This window comes from Malaclemys terrapin, chromosome 21 (assembly GCF_027887155.1).
Source record: "Malaclemys terrapin pileata isolate rMalTer1 chromosome 21, rMalTer1.hap1, whole genome shotgun sequence".
Classification (NCBI taxonomy): Eukaryota; Metazoa; Chordata; order Testudines; family Emydidae; genus Malaclemys; species Malaclemys terrapin.
In genome coordinates, this window is record NC_071525.1 from 15,269,437 (window position 1) to 15,292,188 (window position 22,752).

Genomic DNA, 22,752 nt, shown 5'->3' on the forward strand with positions numbered 1-22,752 from the left:
TTTGGTGGGAAAATTTCAACATCTTTTTTCTTCCATTCATGCAAAATGGGCCAATATTTTTATTTATTTCTTTTTCAAGAATTTCTGTTGAATCAGGACCTTCATTTTGAAATAGATATATAAAAAAAATACGTAGAAATCTTTGAAGAGAAATTTTTCCGGATTATCATTAAAAAAATCCCCTTTTTGTGATCTCAAAGTGGCCATGAAAAGAAACAAGATCAAAAATGACAACATTCCAAAAGTGAACTGAACAAGCGGCCTCCCAATCACCCAAGTGCCCGCAGTCTCCCCATGTCGCGGGGTACCTACAGGCCACACAGGCTCACTGGTTCCTGTGCTCTTTCCACAACACTTCCTTTCTCTGGTTTTGTACTGCCGCCCATCACCATAGGATCCAACCACACTCAACGTAACATATACTGACAAGAGTAAACTCCCTGCTCAAATCCAGGGAGCTTCTGGCTTTTCTCCTCTTTTTGTGGTAGAGAAATCTCTACTTGACATGGGATTTTGTGGTGAGTTGGGTGGGTTTCAAGCTGTGAGTATCATTGTTGTTATGGTGGAGAACTTTATTAAAGGGGAGGGTCTTCCAGCATTTCCTAAGGTTGGTCAGACTCTGGATTTATCTAATCTGCACTGGGAATTCATTCCACTGCCAGATCCCCGGACAGAGAACATTTTATCCCTGAGGACTCAAGTGCTTAATTCTGGGCTTTCTAATCTGTATTGTCCCAGAGGAGCAGTACTCTTGTATTAGCTGAGATGACAAGAGAAATAACCATTGGTTTTTCCTCCTATCTCTAGATCAATGATGTGACCACCAGCTTGCCGGTGACCCTTGAAGATGGTAAAATCAAGCTCTACCAGAGCGGTCTCAATGCTATCCTGCAGACAGACTTTGGTCTGCAGGTGTCGTATGACTGGAATTGGCACCTGATCATCACCCTTCCCAGCAGCTATTATGGGGCCATGGGCGGCCTTTGTGGGAACTTCAACCAAAACCGTGGAGATGACATGAGGTCACCCAACGGCACCAGAGTCTCCTCCATCGTGGAATGGGCCAGGAGCTGGAAAGTCAAAGACCGGGACCCCTTCTGCTGGGATGATTGCAAAGGGAAATGCCCAACGTGCGATGAGAGCAAGCAGAAGATCTACGGGGGCGACGAATACTGTGGTTTGATCAGCAAAGCACCGGGAGGGCCCTTCAGAGAATGTCACTCCAAAGTGAGCCCAGAGGACATTTTCGACAGCTGCATCTACGACGTGTGTCTGAACGGGGGAGCCAAGAACATCCTGTGCCAGGCGCTGGAGGCCTACGCAGCCATCTGCAAGAAACAGGGCGTCACCGTCTATGACTGGAGGACACCGTCCGGCTGTGGTGAGCTCTGTGCTTTGGTTTCTTTATTGACAAAAGCAGCAGTTAGACTAGACTTACTCTGCTGCTTGAGGAGATGGCCAGTGGGCTGAGCGTCAGGGCAGACATCAGGCCTAGATACTGCACCTTGGCAACTAGACCCCATGGGGATATGGGCCTGAGAAATCCCTATAATAGACTAGCTAGATGGAGACTGGATGGACACATGGCTTTCCTAGATTAGATTAGAGAAAGGGAGCGACTCAATATATTGTTAAGAGGATGGATTAGATGGATAAGGAGATGAAATAGATTTAATAGTTGGGTAGATCAATTAAATGCATTGGAAGATTAAATATCTTCAACTGAGGATAAGTGAATAAAATGGATAGAGAGATTAAATGGATGTAATAGATGGATAGATAGGTTCGATGGATAGTGAGAGAAAGAGATTTAATGGATGGATAGATGGATTAGGTGCATGGGGAGATAAAGTCCATTAGAGGTGAAGATTGGTAGATTAGATGCTGAGACGGATGGATAATTAAATGGATTAGGTAATAGATTAGACAGATATAGATACTCCTGGATGTACATGTCAATTATATGGAGGCAATGAACATTTTATTACAATCTAAAGTAAAGAAAATCTCACTTCCTCATTTCAAGTAAGGGGTGGTCAACATTGTGTAAGAGGGATGTAACTGATGAACAGAAGAGAGGGATGGATTTGGTGGGTGGACTGGATGGAAGAGAGGGATGGATCAGAAAGTGATGGAAAGATGAGACCCATCTGAAATACTACCTGGACATACAGGTGCACACCCCAGTAGGATCTCCTTAGCCTTTCCACTTCCACGGTACCTGTGCTGCATCCTAGGCCCTCTGGTGTGGGTGGATCTTCCAGATGAGGCCTTGACAAGTGAGGTCTTATCTGTTCCGGGTGTACTTTGCAGATCTTCTTGGATTTTCTATAAGAAGAGAGCATTTCCCTGCTCTCCCAGCTAGCAAACACCCTTGCCCAGTGGGGCTGTTCCCCGTGCTGTGCTCCAGAGGTGGCCTTAGTGTGGCTGCTTGTACATCGGCCTGTGATATAGAGGATGCTGATTGCACATTAGAATTTGTCTCTGGCTCTTGCTGCATCTAAGCAGGTGTTTTTAGTTCATTTCCTGTGTTGTTAAATCTCCCCCTCTCTAACCCCCTCCTAGTCCTGCCCTGCCCTGAGAACAGCCACTACGAGGCCTGTGGGAACGCCTGCCCAGCCAGCTGCTCCGACCGAACTGCCCCCTCCTCCTGCCGGGAGCCCTGCGTGGAGACCTGCCAGTGTGACAATGGTTATGTCCTGAGTGCCGGCCAGTGTGTCCCTGTGGGGAGCTGCGGATGTGACTACAATGGCCGCTACTACAAACCCAACGAGGAGTTCTGGGACGATGAGAACTGCCGCTCTCGGTGCAGGTGTGACCCCAGCCTGGGCATGGTGCTTTGCCAGGAGACCAGCTGCAAGACCAGCGAGAGATGCGCCGTGATCAACGGGGTCCGTGGCTGCTACCCAATCAGCTACTCCACGTGCACGGCCTCCGGGGATCCTCACTACACCACCTTCGATGGGAAAAAGTACGATTTCATGGGCACCTGCATCTACCAGCTGGCTGGGGTCTGCTCCGAGGACCCCACACTCACCCCGTTCAGCGTCAAGGTGGAGAATAACAACCGCGGCAGCAAGGCAGTGTCCTACACCAAAACGGTGACCTTGGAGGTCTACGGCAGAAACATCACTGTCAGCCAGCAATATCCCCGCAAGATCAAGGTATGGACAGAGAGCCACAGGGCTATTCAGGGAGCTGTGAGCAGGAACTCTTGCTGTTCATAAAGAACAGGAGTACTTGTGGCACCTTAGAGATTGACAAATTTATTTGAGCATAAGCTTTCGTGGGTTACAGCCCACTTCGTCCGATGCATAGAATGGAACATATATTGTGGAGATATATATACAAACAGAGAACATGAAAAGGTGGGAGTTGCCCTACCAACTCTAAGAGGCTAATTAATTAATTTGTAGTGATAATCAAGATAGCCCATTACAGACAGTTTGACAAGAACGTATGAGGATACTTAACATGGGGAAATAGATTCAATGTGTTTAATGGCTCAGCCATTCCCAGTCTCTATTCAAGCCTAAATTGATGGTATCTAATTTGCATATCAATTGAAGTTCAGCAGTTTCTCATTGGAGTCTGTTTTTGAAGCTTTTCTGTTGCAGAATTGCCACCTTTCAGGTGCCACCAGACTCCTTGTTCTTTTTATAGATACAGACTAACACGGCTACCCCCTGATACTTGACACCTTTCAGTCTGTCACTGAGTGGTTAGAGAGGTTGAAGTGTTCTCCCACTGGTTTTTGAATGTTCTGATTCCTGATGTCAGATTTGTGTCCACTTATTCTTTTGCGTAGAGACTGTCCGGTGTGGCCAATGTTCTCCTGTTCTTTTGCGGATACAGACTAACACAGCTGCTGCTCTGAACTCTTGCTATTGCTACGTTGCCCCTGATTTCTGTCCCCCTTGTAGAAATGAGATCTGCGTCCATTGTACCCTGAGCTGGTGCTGGGTGTGTGGGAAGTAACTGAGTGCCTCTGTGTGAATATATACAGCAGGATTTTCTCCCCCCAAGAAGTGCCGTTATGCCACTGTAACTGCTGTGCATTCAGTTGACTCACTCATTTAGCTGGGGAAGTGGCCTCGTTAACTTCAATGGAGTTATGTTTGATTGACACCAGCTGGCCCTGTTAAATAACATCCCTAAAAGTTTCCTCCACTAAGATATTTGACCCTGAATTCTGTTGTGCTAATGCCCTTTACACTGCTCTGACCGTGTACAGTTGGGGTAAATTGCATTTACACTGTCAAGGGGTGTGAAAGAGTCTTAGTGTAACTGGGAATTCAGACTTTGACCAGTGCGGACACATCTGCTCCAGATGGATAGCAGCTTTGTGGACCTATCCTTCTACGCTGCTCTCAGCACTAGATTCCCCTCCCCTCCCAGAACTAGGAGTATGACCCAAGAGTCCTGACTCCCAGCCCCCTTGCTCTCACTTATTTCACTGCCCTTGAAGAACCACGAATAGAACATAGGAGTCCTGATTCCCAGCCCTCCCTCTTCTACCCCTGTAGACACCACTATTGTCTCAGAGCTGGGTATAGAATCCACAAGTCCTGCATCCCCATCCTCTGCCCCCTCCTGGCGGTGTTCATTCAAAATTAAGCACCGGCCCTGCCACATCTGTTCCAGGTGGATGGAGTCTTCATGGACCTGCCTTTCTACCATGAGGAGAAACTACAGGCCTATGTCAGCGGAGCCCAAGTCCTCATCAAGACCGCCTTCGACCTGAGGGTGACCTTTGACGGGAGCAGCGTGGTCCGGGTCACTGTTCCCAACACCTACACCAACGCCCTCTGCGGTCTGTGTGGTGACAACAACCAAAGTGCCGGTGACGACCTGACCATGAGGGACGGGAGCCAGGCGGCCAACGTCGTCCAGTTTGCAGAGAGCTGGAAGGTGGGGGAGGTCCCTGGATGCTTGCCCAGTTGTACCAAGGACTGCCCACTCTGCAGTGAGGCTCAGAAAAAACCCTACAAGGGAGATCGGTACTGCGGGGTCATCACCAGAGGGGACGGGCCATTCAGAGAGTGCCATGAGGTCATCGACCCAGCCTCCTTCTTCGACGACTGCGTCTTTGACGCATGCCAGTACAAGGGTCACCGTGACGCTCTCTGCAGTGCAATCAGTGCCTACGTGACAGCCTGCCAGGCCAAGGGCATCGAGATAGGGCAGTGGAGATCAGCCTCATTCTGCAGTGAGTGTTGCTAATTGACTTCGCTTTAGGAACTGGCGAGTGTGCATGTGCAGTGCCCTCTACAGGGTGGGCTCAGAATGGCTCAGCCATGTGTCACTGGCCCTATAGAGCTATCATCTTGCAGTAGTTTTCCTCCAATGTCACTGACAGTAAGGGTCACCTCCTCGGCTCTGCTTTAACTTTATTCTGTATTAACATAATCCTGTCCCCTTGCCAGCAGCTTTCTCCCAGGGGGTTGGAAACCCTTTGCAAACACAGTTCATCCTTCCCATCAGGGTGCAGGAAAACGGAGGCAGAGAGAACTAAAGTGATTTGCTCAAAGTCGCATGAGAAGCCAGTAGCAGAACCTAGGCATACTGACTCCCAGTCCTCCGTCACTAAACAATACACAGCAGCCCACTGCCAGAATTTGGAACGCAACTTGGAACATGTCCCTTTGTCTGCAGCTCTAACCACTAGACCAAACGCCCCTTCAAGTGTCAGAAAGAAAACCCAGGAATTCTGGCTCTCAGTCAGCACTTCTTTAACCCTCTAGACCTGACCGCCCTTCCACACCTGGGATACAACCCAGGAGTCCTGACTTCCAGCCCCCGGCCCTCCTCCCAGAACTAGGAATAGAACCCAGGAGTCTTGGCTCCGAACCCCCCAGAACAATCCTATTGTAAGTGATATAAATATAGAGAGATTTCTTTCCACTTACCTGCACCATTTCTTCTTTTTCTCACCCCCATCTGCATGTTCTCTCTGATCTTCTCCTGCAGGTCCCACCTGCCCCCGTAACTCCCACTATGAGCTCTGTGGGAGCGGCTGCCCTGCCACCTGCCACGGGCTCTCGGCGCCGGATGGCTGCGACGCCCCCTGTGCTGAAGGTTGTTTCTGCAACGCCGGGTTCCTCCTGAGCGGAGACCAGTGCGTCCCCATCGCGCAGTGCGGCTGTGTGCACCGGGGCAGGTACTACAGGAAGGGAGAGGAGTTCTACGCCAGCGCCTCCTGCCAGGAACGGTGCTGGTGCAAAGACAACGGGATCGTTGAGTGCCAGGAGGCTTCCTGCGGAGCCAACGAGCAGTGCAGGGTGGAGAACGGAGTCTTGGGTTGCCACGCCACGGGCTTTGGCAAATGTGTAGCATCTGGTGACCCTCACTATCTGACCTTTGACGGACGGGCCTTTGATTTCCAAGGCACTTGCACTTACAGCTTAGCCAGAGTCTGCAGCAGTGACGCTGGGCTGGCAAACTTCTCCGTGGTGGTAGAAAATGAGAGCTACGGTAATGGCCGAGTGTCAGTGGCACGGATGGTGGTGGTCTCCGTTCATGGTTACACCATCACCATGGAGAGGGGAAGGAAGTGGAAAGTCATGGTAAGTCCCTGTCTGAGCTTATTCTCATTGTAGCCTAGAGTGACGTGTGTGTGTGTGTGTGTGTGTGTGTGTGTGTGTAAGTAAGTAACCAGGACACAGCTGCTGAGTCCCCACTACTGACAGGTGAATTTCCCTCTCATTGGCACAGGTGGACGGGGAGCTCTACACTCTCCCGCTGACTATGAACGACGGGAAACTTCATATCAACCAGGAGGGAAACAACATCATTGTCCAGTCTGCCTCTGGCCTCAAAGTCCTTTACGACACCTCCTATTATATCCTAGTCTCCATCCCCAGCTCCTACAAGGGACACGTGTGCGGCTTGTGCGGCAACTTCAACGGAGACAAGAATGACGACTTCCTGCTGCCCAGTGGGAAGAGTGCCCAGAACGCGGATGAGTTCGGGGCCTCCTGGAAGGTGCCCGTTGATGGTGCCACGTGCACCGACGGCTGTGGGGAAAGATGCCCGGTCTGTGATGCAGCTAAAACAGCGCCGTATCAGGTCGATAGCTCCTGTGGGCTGATCAAAGCGACATCAGGTCCCTTTAAATACTGTCACTCGCTGGTCAGCCCTACCGAGTATTTCAACCATTGTCTCTATGACATGTGTGCTGCCAATGGAGCAAGAGAAATCCTCTGCCAGAGTGTCCAGGCCTACGCGGCCGCATGCCAGGCAGCTGGAGGCACAGTCGGTGCCTGGAGAACAGCCTCCTTCTGCCGTGAGTCTACAGAACAATCTACAGCCTGCTCTTATCTTCAGCTGTATTTGGAGCTAGTGAAGTGGTATCACAATCTCTCTGCTTGTCAGATCTCCAAGCTAAACCAGTTATGAGGGGTCGGTAGCTGGTTGGTTGCATGCTGCAGGGCGTGGGATGGAGTATAGCTGCAGCGCTGTAGCTATGCCGCTGTAGCTGCTCTAGTGCAGACATAGGCTCAGTACTAGACAGTCTCCTCTCGAGTCAGGGCTGACCCCAGTGCCCCAGAGCAGTGCTAGGAAGTGCTGCCGTGTGGATGATTTAACAGAAGGCACGCCTCCATGTGAGTCAATGCTTGCCCCAGTATTCCATCGCTGGGCTAGAGGGGCTGTGCCGTTGGGGGTGGGAGGGGACAGCATACCAGACAGTATATAAACCCAGCCTCCAGTGCGCAGTCAGAAAAATGAAGAACAGGAGTACTTGTGGCACCTTAGAGACTAACAAATTTATTAGAGAGACTGCTGAGCTAGAATTGATATGCAAACTAGACACAATCAACTCCGGTTTGAATAAGGACTGGGAATGGCTGAGCCATTACAAACATTGACTCTATCTCCCCTTGTAAGTATTCTCACACTTATTATCAAACTGTCTGTACTGGGCTAGCTTGATTATCACTTCAAAAGTTTTTTTTTTCTCTTAATTAATTGGCCTCTCAGAGTTGGTAAGACAACTCCCACCTGTTTATGCTCTCTGTATGTGTGTATATATATCTCCTCAATATATGTTCCATTCTATATGCATCCGAAGAAGTGGGCTGTAGTCCACGAAAGCTGATGCTCTAATAAATTTGTTAGTCTCTAAGGTGCCACAAGTACTCCTGTTCTTCTTTTTGCGGATACAGACTAACACGGCTGTTACTCTGAAACCAGTCAGAAAAATGACTCTACTAGTGGTCAAATGAGATCTAAACCAGAAAATATAAACGATCACATCACAATGACATTTTTCACAGCAATCTTTTTTTCACCAAAAATGCATATTTAGATTGACTGAAACATTTGGAGAATTTCTGTCAAATTTGCTGAATTCTTTTGGTTGAAAAAAAAAATCTGGAAAAACTGAAACAATCTGATTTTTTTAAATTTGAAACGACTTTTTGAATTTTACTCTGATTTTTGTAAAGGTTAAAAGTACCCTGAAAAAGAAAATGAAATAAAAATCCTTCTGTTTCGCTTTCAGCTCAGCCAGAGAACAAACAATCACCACAGGGCAGCAACTCACAGACTCTTTTGTTCAGAGGCTGACCTGGACAATCCCTCTCAAAAACCTGGGTTGGCTGGAACTGAAACCATTTTTTTCTAATGTTTTCTTTTAACTGGAAAACTTGAAGAAAAAGAATAATTTTGAATTGACCGAAACATTTTGGGTTGACGTGAAACAATTTTTTGGCCAAGTTTATCGTTTCAACACCACCATTTTGTATGGCTTTCGTGTGTGTGTGTGTCTGTGTCTGTGTATCTGTGTGATATTTTGTTTTTTATTGGCCAAATTTGGAGACAAAATTCTGTTTTTAAATGAAAAGTTGGAAAAAACCAAACCCCATGTTAATTATTTATAAAAAAAACCCAACATGCTTTTTCCAGCTGAAAATATTCATTAAATTTGACCCAAATGAAAAATGCATTTTTCAGCAAAACTTCTGTCTCACCCAAACATTTTGCCTAGCTCTGTTATTTACTAATAATTATGTCCATTGTGGAATTTTTCATCCCTCATTATCATTTATTTCTGTCTCTGCAGCTTTCACCTGCCCGGCCAACAGCCACTACGAGCTCTGCACTAGATCCTGCGATTTCACATGCGCTGGCTTGTCCACCCCTGCCCAATGCACTGCGAAATGCTTTGAAGGCTGCCAGTGCGACGCCGGCTATGCATTCAATGGGGAAACGTGCACGTCCATGGAAGGATGTGGCTGCGTGCGTGACGGACGCTACATCAAGGTGGGTGCTGGGATATGAGTCGTCTGTCATCCTTGATGCTGTCATTTGGCATCGGATGCCCTTGCAGGTGTGGGATTGTCCCAGCTTCCCACGGGGAGTTACAGTGACTGTGTGTCTGTGCCCTTCAGTGCAGCGACACATAAAACCTACAGCTAGGTCCTGCCTTCAGTCACCCATGTGACTTCCGCTGCAGTCAATGGCACTTGGTTAGATGAGCATCCAAACACCTGCCCTGTGTGATCTTTGCACGTGGAAATGAAACTATGCCATGCGCTAGGGATTCATCACAGGAAAACCATGGGATTGGATGGAAAATGGGATATGGAGCCTTTCCCCACTAGAGGGCGCCGGCTCTGATCTGGCCCAGTGCGGGACACTGGCTGGCTTAGGGGGTTGGGAAAGGGACATATTGCCTTTCCCCTCTAGGAGGCTGCAGGTCTAATCCTGACCCCAGTTAGGGTAAGTGGCTGGCTTGGAGGATGGGGAATGGGACAGGTCCTTTCCCGTCTAGGAAGTTCATAAACTTATCATGCTCCATCTTCAACCCAGTCAGGGTGCCTGCTCCCATTCCTCCTGGTCTCATTCTTACCCCAGAGAAAGAAAGATCTCTTGAGATAACTCTGCAGTAAAGACATACCTTTTGGGGCAGGGACTGTCTCTCACTATTTATTTGTACAGCACCCAGCGCAATGGGACCCTGACCTCAGCAGGCTACAGTAATGTAAATAATCAAAGGGAGCTTTGAGTTGATCCCATCCTGGGACTTTTCTCCTGCTGCTTTTCTGTAACAAAGTTGTTTGGGAATTTCCCTGCAGGCCGGGGAGAGCATCATCTCCAGTGCTTGCTCTGAGAAGTGCACCTGCCAGGCCTCAGGCGGGCTTGTCTGCGAGCCACACAGCTGCCCCGACAAAGAGATCTGTGCGCTCCAGGACGGGGTGCGCGGCTGCATGAGGCAGGAAGGCCGGTGCACACTATTCCCCGGAGCCCAGCTCACCTCCTTCGACGGCGCCTCTGGAGGAGATCTCCACAGTGGAGCTTACGAGCTGGCCTCTCTCTGCAACGACAGCGCCCCCTCCTGGTTCAGGGTGGTGGTGGACGTCAGGGCATGCGGCGACGGGGCAGTGATGGCTGGGACGACCGCCTACATTTTCTTCCAAGATGCTTTCATAGCTGTGAAAAGGAACAAGGAGACGTGGGTAAGAGGGGGCCACGGTAGAACAGCCTGAGTCGAAGGGGCAGGAAGTTCATTCAGCTGCCACCAAAATGATGAAAAGACTAGAAATTACAGTGATGTTAATCCTATTAACTGGGGCTGATCTGGGCATCTCAAAGATCAATTCATTCAGCCTCATGAACCCTCAGTGTTGACAGGATGTGGTGTACAGGCTGTGGGGCATGATGTGAGTTATGGATGAACAATTATTCAGTAGCAAAGACTGAATTAGAACCCAGGAGTCCTGACTTCCCCCTGTTCTAACCCACTAGAGCCCACTCCTCTCCCAGAGCTGGGGATGCAATCCAGGAGTCCTGACTCCCAGCCCCCCCTCACCCCTGCTGTGTCCCACCTCTGATGTTGGAGGAGAGGCAGGGAACTGTTTTAGGAAGGGTCTCTGTAACCCAGTAGGGTCCCTGGGAGAGATCCCTCCTTTCACTGGGGGACCTGGCTATTGGGGGAGCAAGATTGCCCCCAGGGGATTGAGGGAGGAATCAGAGGCAGTATCATGGTGTCACATTTGGAACTCGGTAACCTGAACAGCTGTTTGCAGTGTTGTTGTAGGTGTGTCAGTCCCAGGACATTAGAGAGACAAGGTGGATGAGGTGATAATTTGTATTGGACCAACATCTGTTGGTGGAAGGAACAAGCTTGCAAGCTACACCCTCGTGAAGAAGAACTCTGTGTAGTTTGAAAGCTTGTCCCTTCCACCAAGAGTAGTTGGTGCAATAAAAAATATCACCTCACCCACCTTGTCTTCCTCTTGATTGGCTGCGGTCATTTATTCAAATAAGAGAATTCACCAAATATTCAAATGAGGGAATTAAAGCATTTGCATAAAGTCTCCAGAGTTCTTGACTTTTCCCACTAAGAGGCACGATTGCTCACAGGTTAATAACACTGAAGGCAGGAGGGACGTTTCCCAATCAAGTTGCCTATGCAAATCAGTGCACCTTCATTGGGTATTGAGAGAATCGGAACAATTTGCTCTCCAGAGCACTGTTTATTGATTGGCTCCTCCGTCAGTCATAGTGTTTTCTGCACCTCTCAATCTAAGTCTATTGCCTTATAATGTGGCCCAATTGCCAGTTACTGTGGCCCCTAGACTCTAGATCTTGTTGCCACGTAATGGGGCCTATGGACTGTCGCTCAGTCCCTGCCATTCACCCCCCATTTCCTAGCTCTCCTTTGATCTAAGTCTGTGTGTTCCAGGTGAATGGGCGCTCAGTGCCGCTCCCGGCGAAGATCTCCGATGCTGTGTCTGTGCGCGAATCTCAGGGCGGTGTGGCTGTGGTCCAAGCCTTGGGGATGCAAGTTCTGTTCAGCCCCAGTGGGGAGGTGACGGTGAGGGCGGGCGAGAACCTGGCTAACAAGCTGTGTGCACCCTGCGGGAACTTCAACGGCGACGTCTCTGATGACCTGCGGCTGCCCAGCAGGGGGGTCGCAGGGAACATCGCTGAGGTCATCGATGCCTGGAAGGCCAGAGACTTCTCCGGGTGGTGAGTGGCTCTGCAGATGCTGCCCTTTCCATGATCTTTCTATGATGGTCTATAGGTACCTCCCTGGGGGGGAGATTTCTGATAGCAGAGGGCTTCTAAATCTAGCAGACAAAGGCAGAGCAGGTCCCAGTGTCTGGAAGATGAGAGAATGATTAACCATTGGAGCACCACCCCCCAGGGGTGAGGTAGATTCTCCATCACTTGCTAGTCTTTATATCTCGACAGAGTAGCCGTCTAAAAGATACACTGCAGTCCAGCCACAAGCTACTGATCGTGAAAGCATCCTGTGATCGGCGTTGGCCCACCTACCCGCTAGGGGGCGGTGGGGAGCTATGAGATCACTGGCCGGCCTGGGTCACGCCTCCGTCAGCGGGGAATTAGCAGCGGGGCGGCCGCCAGCCAGAGTCTGTAGCGCGCCCCTCAGGCAGGGGAGCGCCGGCTAAGGTCAGTAGCGCGCCCCTCAGGCAGGGGAGCGCCGGCAAAGGCCAGTAGCGCGCCCCTCAGGCAGGGGAGCGCCGGCTAAGGTCCCGGCGTGGCTCTGCCGGGTAGGGGAACGCAGGCCCACCCTACACCACTGCGCTCCAGCCCAGGGCCCTGACAGTGGCAGAACGAGGGTCCCACCACTGGGTCAGCGGGGTCGTCCCGCTACATAGACTCACCACTGTGCAGCTCTGTCCCTGGGCTACTTCCTACCCGATTGCTCGCCCGAATCCCTCTGGTCCCGTGAGTGCGTCGGGGTAGTCCGCTGCTGGCAGCTCCGGCTCCCCCTCAGGCTCAGGCTCCTCCAGCTCCTCTGGGTACTCGGCTGCTGGCAGCTCCCGCTCCCCCTCCGACTCCTCCAGTTCCTCTGGGTACTCGGCAGCGGGCAGTCCTGGCAGCCCCAGTCCGTCCTCCAGGTGAGGTTTCCATGGGTCCAGGGCCTCCCCTGGTGTGGCAGCAGGCTCTGAAGGGAGCAGCCCACGGTCTGTGTCTGCCTCCCTCCCTGGTGCTGCCCCAACTGAGCTAAGGGCCCCGCCCTTTATACTTCCTGTTCCACCCCTCCCCTTCCGGGGGGTGGAGCAAGCTTGGGCTGGCCCCGCCCACTCAGGCTGAGGGAAAGGCCCTTTACCCTCAGGTTCGGAGGGCAGCCACCCTGGCCCCCTACACATCCCCTTACATTGCAGGCTACTGTAGTTCTTTCTACATTGCAGGAAAGAGTGGTTGAAATTCCCTGGCCTGTGCTGACTAGATGATCTGGTCCCTTCTGGCCTTAAAATCTATGAATCAATTGCAAAGGAATCTTACTGAGACATCTTCCCAGTCCAGAAGGAGGCTCATTAACTCTTCTCCTGTTTTTGCCTTTTAGTGACATCTAAACAAAATCCTGGCTGCTGAAGCATCTTCCCTCCCTGGAGTGGACCCGCTGCCATCTTAGCTAGGAATTACTCATAGGGCCATAACTGTAGCCCTCATGACTTTCTGTGTCCTCTAGGGTATTTAATGAGGAAAAAGACTTTATTCTGATTGTCAATAAAAACATGATTGTGAAGCAATAAACTCATTTTTGCAAACTTCATCCTGTGATTTTATTATCACAGCCTGTTTCTTTCTATCTTAATGTAATTTCCTGACTCAGTGGAAGAGAACAAGACAGACTTTTTGTTCCGTGTGTATACAGTGCCTAGCACAATGGAGTTGCAGTCCATGACAGGGGCTCCCACATGCAACCACAACACAAAGAGGTAATAATAATAATAATAATGCATTCTGCTAGTAAAACTCATGAGTCCTGATGAAGTTTAGCCCAAGAGGTAGAAAAGTCTGTTTCTCAAATGGAATGTCTTCATTTGTATTCCCCATGGTAGCTGCTATGTCTGTGTAAATCAATAAACTTGGGTGCTACATTGGTCTTGGGAGGGAAAAAGATAACAGGTGTGCAGGAGTTAACAAGCTGGCTACATCATTGGGGGCAGAGTTGGAGAGGCTTCAGCAAAGAGCTACAAGGATGCCTGAAGAACAGGGCCAATAGAGCAAGACTTAAGGAGCTCAATCTTGATCAAAAAGAAGGCTAAGAGATTATTTTACCTCTTTATTTGGCACTGATGGAACCACAGCTGGAATACTGTCTCCAGTTCTGGTGTCTACAGTTCAGGAAAGATGTCGATAAATTCTAGAGATGTTCAGAAGAGAGGTACAAGAATGAAAGGAATAGAAAACACGCTTTTATAATGAGAGACTCCAGTAGCTATCTATTTAGTAGAACAGAGAGAAGATTAAAGGGTGATTTGATCCCAGTCTATAAGTACCTACATGGGGAACAAATGTTAAATAATGGGCTCTTCGATCTAGCAGAGCAAGGTCCAACACAATCCAATACCAGGAAGTTGAAGCTAGACAATTTTATACTGGAAATAAGGTGTAAAGTTTTAACAGTGAGAGTAATTAGCCATTGGAACAATTTATCAAGGGTTACAGTGAATTTTTCATCACTGGCAATTTTAAAATCAAGATTGGATGTTTTTCTAACAGATCAGCTCCAGGAATTATTTTGGGGAAGATCTCTGGGCTGTGTTATAGAGGAGGTCAGACTATATGATCACAATGATGTCGTCTATCCTTGAAAGCTATGAATCTAAAAGGTGTCTGGACTAGTGCCTGTAAACTAGAGCAGTGTGAATAATGAATGTTTCAGTTTGCTGGCAATTCGGAGAAATAAAAAAAATCATTTTGATTTTGAGCATTTCTTTCCATTTCTGATTTTTTTAAAATATCTGTGTTTGAAGAATGTTTTGAAACAAAAAGTCATTTTAACCTCAAAAATCAAAAATGTTTCATTTAGAAATTGTCATGGACTCCCAGGTCATGCCCACTCTTGGCCCCATGCGGTCCTTGTGGGACCCTTCAGTGTGACAGCCCTTCTCGGGGGTCCACTCCTCTCGGGGTTTAAGCCCCTCCACCTCTTGGAGCCGCACCTTTCTGAGCCATAGCACGCCTGGCTCTTGCTGTGGGCCCCCTCAGGGAGTCCACTCGCTCTGGACCCCCGGGGCCTCCACTCTCAGAGGGAATATTGCCGCCCTGCTCTCTAGACCGGAGCGACTCTCAGCCAGCGTAAAACAGGAGGGTTTATTGAGCGTCTGAACACAGCACAGGAAACTCTCAGGGCCTCAGGCCTGGCCTCCCTCAGCACAGCACATCCAAGTCTCCCCTGCATCCAGGGGAGATTTGGATGTGCTGCTCTCTCTCCCCAATCCCAAGCCCCTCTGCAGGCAAACCATTGGAAAAACCAAGGAAAAACCAAGGAAACCCCCCATTTCATCACATCTCTCCCCCCTTCAAGTCTGAACGGAGCAGGGTCACTTAGCCAGTGACCTCGGGAAGTTCAGGGTCCCCGCCCTGTGATAAAGCATCGGCTATAACATTGGCACTCCCCCTCACATGGACCACCTCCATGTCATACCCTTGAAGGAGCAAGGCCCACCTCAGCAGCTTAGCCCCTTTCATTTGATGCAGCCACATCAGGGGTGAATGGTCAGTGTACAGAGTAAAGCGCTGCCCAAATAGATACAGCTGCAGTTTTTTAAGGCCCACACCATGGCCAGGCATTCCTTCTCTATGGCCACATAGTGCTGCTCCTGGGGCAGCAGCTTCCTGATCAGGTACACAATGGGGTGTCTCTCCCCCTTAGTATCAGTTTGCATCAGCACCGCACCCAGCCCCATGTCTGAGGTGCCAGTGAACACCAGGAAGGGTTTGTTAAACTCTGGGTTTACCAGCTCCGGACTTTGGATAAGTGCCCCCTTCAGCGCACAGAGAGCCCTCTGGCACTGCTCGGTCCAGACCACCTTGTCCTGCTTTCCCTTCCTACAAAGTTCTGTGAGGGGAGCTGCCAGGGAGCTAACATGGGGCACAAACCTCCGGTAATATCCTGCCATCCGAATGAAAGCCTGGACCTGCTTCTTAGTCTGGGGAGCGGGCCTGTCCTTGATTGCCTCCACTTTGGCTGGCTCCAGCTTCAGGTGGCTGCTCCCCACCTTGTGGCCCAGATACGACACCTCTGCCATCCCCATCTTGCACTTTCCAGCTTTTATGGTCAGTCCTGCATCCTGGAGGCGGCCCAGCACCCTCTTTACCTGGGACATGTGTTCTTCCCAGGTCTGGCTAAAGACACAGATATCGTCAATATACGCTAGAGCAAAGTCCTCCATCCCCCTTAGCAACTGATCCACCAGGCGCTGGAAGGTGGCAGATGCCCCCTTGAGGCTGAAAGGCAGGACCAGGAACTCAAAGAGCCCTATTGGGGGGGTGAAGGCAGACATTGCCCTGGCCTCTGGGTCCAAATGCACCTGCCAGTAGCCGTTGGTAAGATCCATGGTAGTGAGGTACTGGGTGCCCCCCAACTTGTCTAGGATCTCATTGGTCCTAGGCATGGGGTAGGCATCGGATATGGTGATGGCCTTGAGCTTCTGATAGTCCACACAGAACTGGATCGACCCGTCCTTCTTGGGGATCAGCACCACGGGCAAGGCCCAGGGGCTGGTGGACAGCTGGATCACCCCTAAGGCCAGCATGTCTCCGACCTTTCTATCCAGATCCTGGGATGTTTTCCCAGTGACCCTGAATGGGGAACACCTGATGGGAGAGTTGGCTCCCATCTCCACCAGGTGGACAGCCAGGTTAGTGAGCCCAGGCCGGTTGGAGAACAGCTGCTGGTATGAATGCAGCACTGCTCTGATCTTTGCCTGCTGGGCCAGGGTTAGCTAGTCTGAGAGGGGAATTGATTCCAGCGAGGGGTCAGCCCCAGCCTGAGGGAGGAGTCCCACCAGGGGATCATCGCCCTGTTCCTCCCACTGCCCACACACAGCCAGCACCAACTTCTCCCTGTCCCAGTATGGTTTCATCATGTTGACATGGTACACCCGGTGTCTGTGTGCCTCATTGGACAGTTCCACTACATAGTTCACCTCGGTTACCTGTCTGATGACCTTGAAGAGGCAGTCCCAGGCAGTTTGTAACTTGTTCTTCCTCAAGGTGATGAGAAGCATCACCTGGTCCCCGGTAGCATAGGAGTGGGCACGTGCTGAGCGGTCGTACCAGGCCTTCTGCTTCCTCTGTGCCCTGGCTAGGTTCCCCTGGCCAAGCCCATGAGCTCCATGGGCTTTTCCCGGAAAGTCAGTACATACTCCCATCACTGATTCTCTGTCGGGAGAGGCCTTCCCCTCCCACTCATCCTTCATCAAGTCGAGGGGTCCCCTCACTCTCCTCCCATACAGCAACTTGAACGGGGAAAACCCTGTGGATTCCTGGGGCACTTCCCTGTATGCGAACAGCAGGTGGGGTAAATACTTGTCCCAGTCCCGTGCGTGATGGTCCATAAAGCATCATCGTTAGGGTCCTGTTGAACCTTTCCACCAGCCCGTTGGACTGAGGGTGATACACCGAGGCCCAGGTGTGTCAGACCCCACACTTCTCCCACAAGCACCGGAGCAGGGTTGTCATGAAGTTAGACCCCTGGTCTGTAAGGACCTCCTTGGGGAACCCCACTCTGCTGAAAATGGTCAGCAGCGCATCTGCCACAGAGTCTGCCTTGATAGAAGACAAGGCCACTGCACGTAGCGAAATCTACCACCACCAGGATGTATTTCTTCCCCGACCAGGTTGCCCTGCTGAGGGGCCCCACTATGTCCACGGCCACCTTCTGGAAAGGCTCCTCTATGATGGGCAAAGGTCTCAGAGGTGCTTTACATGTATCCCAGGCCTTCCGCACCCTCTGCAGGAGTCACAGGACTTGCAATACTGTTGGACAGCGTCAAAGACCCCCGGGCCAGTAAAAGTTCTGCAGCAGCCTCTGCCTGGTGCGACGGATGCTCTGATGCCCCGAAAGGGGGATATCGTGGGCCAAGCACAACAGTCTGTGGCGGTACCTCTGGGGGACCACCAACTGCCTCCTGACTTTCCAAGGTTCAGTTTGCCCCAAACCAGCCCATTCCCGGTACAGGAATCCCTTCTCCCACAGGAATCTCTCCCGACAGTCCTCCCCCTGGGATCCTGCACCACTATGGCCAGCCAAGGCTCTCAGATTCTCTAAGGAGGGATCCTCCTGCAGCTCTGTCTGGACTTCAGCTGCTGGGTTTGAGGATGTGTGTCAGCCCAATGCGGCTCTGCCTCCTTCCAAGAAGCAGTCAGACCAGCTGATGCACTGTGCTTCCCCTATCCCTCCAGGATAGGAGCAGAGAGTGCAGACGGCACAAATCAGTAGCTAGTAGAGGTTATGGGGAGGTGTGTGGTCCAGTGCCTGGGTTGCTGGTCTTGCAATCTGAAGAGCTGAGTTCTACTCATGACTGAGCTGTCTAGCAAATTGCTTCATCTATGTTTACACCTGGAAATCTATGAAAAAAGGGAGGCCACAGAGTGTACTGCTCTCTGATAGACAACGAGGGGAATGTGACATTTTATACCTTGGGGGACAATACTGTAACCCCCATATTCCTCATTTACATATAATCGTGATCTTACATATAAAGCATGCCTTGTAAGGTATCAGGAAAGGTTATGATCTGCTGAAAGTCACTTCTCTATCCATATATGTATATCATTAATGCATATGAAGTTATGAGAATTGTGTAGTATGGTGTAGAATTTGTGTAGAATTGTGTAGTAGGCAAGTCTCCCAGCTGCATAGGTAATCCACCTCCCCCAGAGGTGGTAGTGCGGTCGACGGAAGAATTCTTTTGTTGACCTACCCAGGGGCACCGGAACCTTTGTAACAGTGTGGGAGGGAAGCCAAAGTGGCGGAGGAATTAAAATACTACTTAAATATCCGGCAGAGAACAACGGTAACATAAATAACCAGAATATAAAATGTAGCCACATTATATTTCAGGTATAAATATAGTACGAACAAATGAAAAAAATAAGACAACTTTAGTTCTAAACATCGAGACTACATTTTATTTTTGAACTTCCTGTAATGTTCTTCACTTTCATTTATCGTTTTCTGCGTATACTCAGGATACAGATGCTAAAATTAAAACTCCCAGGCTCAGAGTGAAGTAAGATCAAAGCAGAAGTCTACTAGCATCAAGAGCGACACTCCTCCAGTAAGTGGCCAAGATTCATGCTCTCAGTACATTCGGATGCACCCTACAGGGCTATAATGACAGGATTCACATTAGAGAGATGAGATGGGTGATTTTGACGGGGTCCCCGGGCTGCAACCTGGACTGTGGGACTGCTGAGCCCTCCAAACCCACCAGCCTGGGCTGCCTCTCACACTGTGATGCTGTGACAAGCTACAGGCCTCTGGCAGGCACTGCACTTACAGCCATCCCCAGGCAGGACACACCCCGCTGGGTTACATGAATGATCTCCCAGCCACTCCTGAATCATCAATAGGGAGGCTCCAGCCAATTCTCCCCAGTTCCCCAGTCTTGCATCCCAGGACTGTACTGTCTTGCACTGGTCAAAAGCCTGGCCAGTGTAAGCTCATTACCCAGTTTGCCACTTCTTCATAGGAAAGTGGACATGCACCAGCCTTTGTAATCTGAGCTGAGATCCTCCAAGCACTTCCAACTAAAACACACTGTTTTCGGTAAAATATAAATAGATTTTAAGTGATTATAAGTAGCAGGTGTAGAGATCGGAGTTTCCTACTTAAGGTACTGGTTAAAAGATAGGAAACAAAGGGTAGGAATAAATGGTCAGTTTTCAGAATGGAGAGAGGTAAATAGTGGCGTTCCCTAGGGGTCTGTAATGGGATCAATACTATTCAACATGTTCATAAATTATCTGAAAAAGGGGTTAAACAGTGAGGTGGCAAAGCTTGCAGATGATACAAAACTACTCGGAATAGTTAAGTCCGAAGCAGACTGCGAAGAGTTACAAAGGAATCTCTCAAAACTGGGTGACTGGGCAACAAACTGGTAGGTGAAATTCAATGTTGATAAGAGCAAAGTAATGCACATTGGAAAACATAATCCCAACTGTATATATAAACTAATGGGGTCTAAATTAACTGTCATTACTCAAGAAAGATGATCTTGGAGTCACTGCAGATAGTTCTCTGAAAACATCCACTCAATGTGCAGCGGCAGTCAAAAAAGCTAAAAGAATGTTAGGAATCATTAGGAAAGGGAGAGATAATAAGACAGAAAATATCATATTGCCTCTATATAAATCCATGGTACACCCACATCTTGAATATTGCGTGCATTCTGGTCGCCCCATCTCAAAAAAGATATATTGGAATTGGAAAATGTTCCGAAAAGGGCGAAAAAAAAAGTGACTGGGGTATGGAACAGCTTCCATATGAAGAGAGATTAATAAGACTGGGACTGTTCAGCTTGGAAAAGAGATGAATTGGCGGGGTATGATCGAGGTGTAGAAAATCATGACAGGTGTGGAGAAAGTAAATAAAAATGTGTTATTGATTCCTTCTCATAACACAAGAACTAGGGGTACCTGATTAAATTAATAGGCAGCAGGTTTAAAACAAACAAGAGGAAATATTTCTTCACACACTGCACAGTCAACCTGTGGAAGTCGTTGCCAGGGGATGCTGTGAGGGCCAAAACTATAACTGGGTTAAAAAAAGAATTAGATAAAAACATAAGAATGGCCATACTGGGTCAGACCAAAAGTCCATCCAGCCCAGTATCCTGTCTACCGACAGTGACCAATGCCAGGTGTCCCGGAGGGAATGAACCTAACAGGTAATGGACAAGTGATCTCTCTCCTGCCATCCATCTCCACCTTCTGACAAACAGAGGCTAGGGACACCATTCCTTACCCATCCTGGCTAATAGCCATTAATGGACTTAACCTTCATGAATTTATCTAGTTCTCTTTTAAACCCTGTTATAGTCCTAGCCTTCACAACCTCCTCAGGCAAGGAGTTCCACAGGTTGACTGTGCGCTGTGTGAAGAAGAACTTCCTTTTTGTTTTAAACCTGCTGCCCATTAATTTTATTTGGTGGCCCCTAGTTCTTATATTATGGGAACAAGTAAATAACTTTTCCTTATTCACTTTCTCCACATCACTCATGATTTTATATACCTCTATCATATCCCCCCTTAGTCTCCTCTTTTCCAAGCTGAAGAGTCCTAGCCTCTTTAATCTCTCCTCATATGGGACCCGTTCCAACCCCCTAATCATTTTGCCCTTCTCTGAACCTTTTCTAATGCCAGTATATCTTTTTTGAGATGAGGAGACCACATCTGTACGCAATGTTCAAGATGTGGGTGTACCATGGATTTATATAAAGGCAATAAGATATTCTCTGTCTTATTCTCTATCCCCTTTTTAATGATTCCTAACATCCTATTTGCTTTTTTGACCGCCGCTGCGTGCTGTGTGGACGTCTTCAGAGAACTATCCACGATGACTCCAAGATCTCTTTCCTGATTAGTTGTAGCTAAATTAGCCTCCATCATATTGTATGTATAGTTGGGGTTATTTTTTCCACTGTGCATTACTTTACATTTATCCACATTAAATTTCATCTGCCATTTTGTTGCTCAGTCACTTAGTTTTGTGAGATCTTTTTGAAGTTCTTCACAGTCTGCTTTGGTCTTAACTATCTTGAGCAGTTTAGTATCATCTGCAAACTTTGCCACATCACTGTTTACCTCTTTCTCCAGATCATTTATGAATAGATTGAATAGGATTGGTCCTAGGACTTACACTTAATTTGGCAGTGTTTATGCTCCTTTCTATTTACCTCACTAGGATTTGACTTCCACTTTTAAAAAGATGCCTTTTTATCTCTCACTGCTTCTTTTACATTTGTTGTTAAGCCACGGTGGCTCTTTTTTAGTTCTTTTACTGTGTTTTTTAATTTGGGGCATACATTGAAGTTGGGCCTCTATTATGGTATTTTTGAAAAGTGTCCATGCAGCTTGCAGGGATTTCTCTCTAGTCACTGTATTTTTTAATTTCTGTTTAACTAACCCCCTCATTTTTGCATAGTTCCCCCTTTCTGAAATTAAATGCCACAGTGTTGGGCTGTTGAGATGTTCTTCCCAGCACAGGAATGTTAAATGTTATTATATTATGGTCACTATTTCCAAGTGGTCCTGTTATAGTTACCTCTTGGACCAGATCCTGCGCTCCACTCAGGACTAAATCGAGAATTGCCTCTTCCCTTGTGGGTCCCTGTACCAGCTGCTCCAAGAAGCAGTCATTTAAAGTATCGAGAAATTTTGTCTCTGCATTTCGTCCTGAGGTGACATGTACCCAGTCAATATGGGGATAATTGAAATCCCCCACTATTACTGAGTTCTTTATTTTGATAGCCTCTCTAATCTCCCTTAGCATTTCATCATCACTATCACTGTCCTGGTCAGGTGGTCGATAATAGATCCCTACTGTTATATTCTTATTAGAGCATGGAAATACTATCCATAGAAATTCTATGGAACATGTGGATTCATTTAAGATTTTTACTTCATTTGATTCTACATTTTCTTTCACATATAGTGCCACTCCCCCCCTCCTACACCGCATTATCTGTTCTGTCCTTCCGATATATTTTGTACCCCGGAATGATTGTGTCCCATTGATTGTCCCCACTCCACCAGGTTTCTGTGATGCCTATTTCAGTAGCACATGTAGCAATACCCCATAACGCCACATACAATGACAGCACATTTAATCCAACAGGATATTAATGTTCAACAGGTCAAGACTTTTAAATTGATACCTCATAAGGCAGACTTTGTACTTTGTATAAGAAAGTGGTGAATATGAATGTTCCAAACTTCTGCTGCTTTGAGGTACAGAGTGTCAAAGTGAGATAATAT

General features: G+C 48.6%; 1 protein-coding gene across 1 annotated transcript in view; it reads left to right on the top strand.

Annotated features, from left to right (window-relative positions):
- Positions 1-22,752, top strand: part of LOC128826913 (IgGFc-binding protein-like) — a 119,290-nt gene that overhangs the window by 47,366 nt on the left and 49,172 nt on the right. The window contains exons 28-31 of the mRNA XM_054010466.1: positions 808-1,398; positions 2,850-3,164; positions 6,715-7,289; positions 12,501-12,508. Of these exons, the coding sequence (XP_053866441.1) occupies positions 808-1,398; positions 2,850-3,164; positions 6,715-7,289; positions 12,501-12,508 (1,489 nt within the window). The remainder of the gene's footprint in view (positions 1-807; positions 1,399-2,849; positions 3,165-6,714; positions 7,290-12,500; positions 12,509-22,752) is intronic.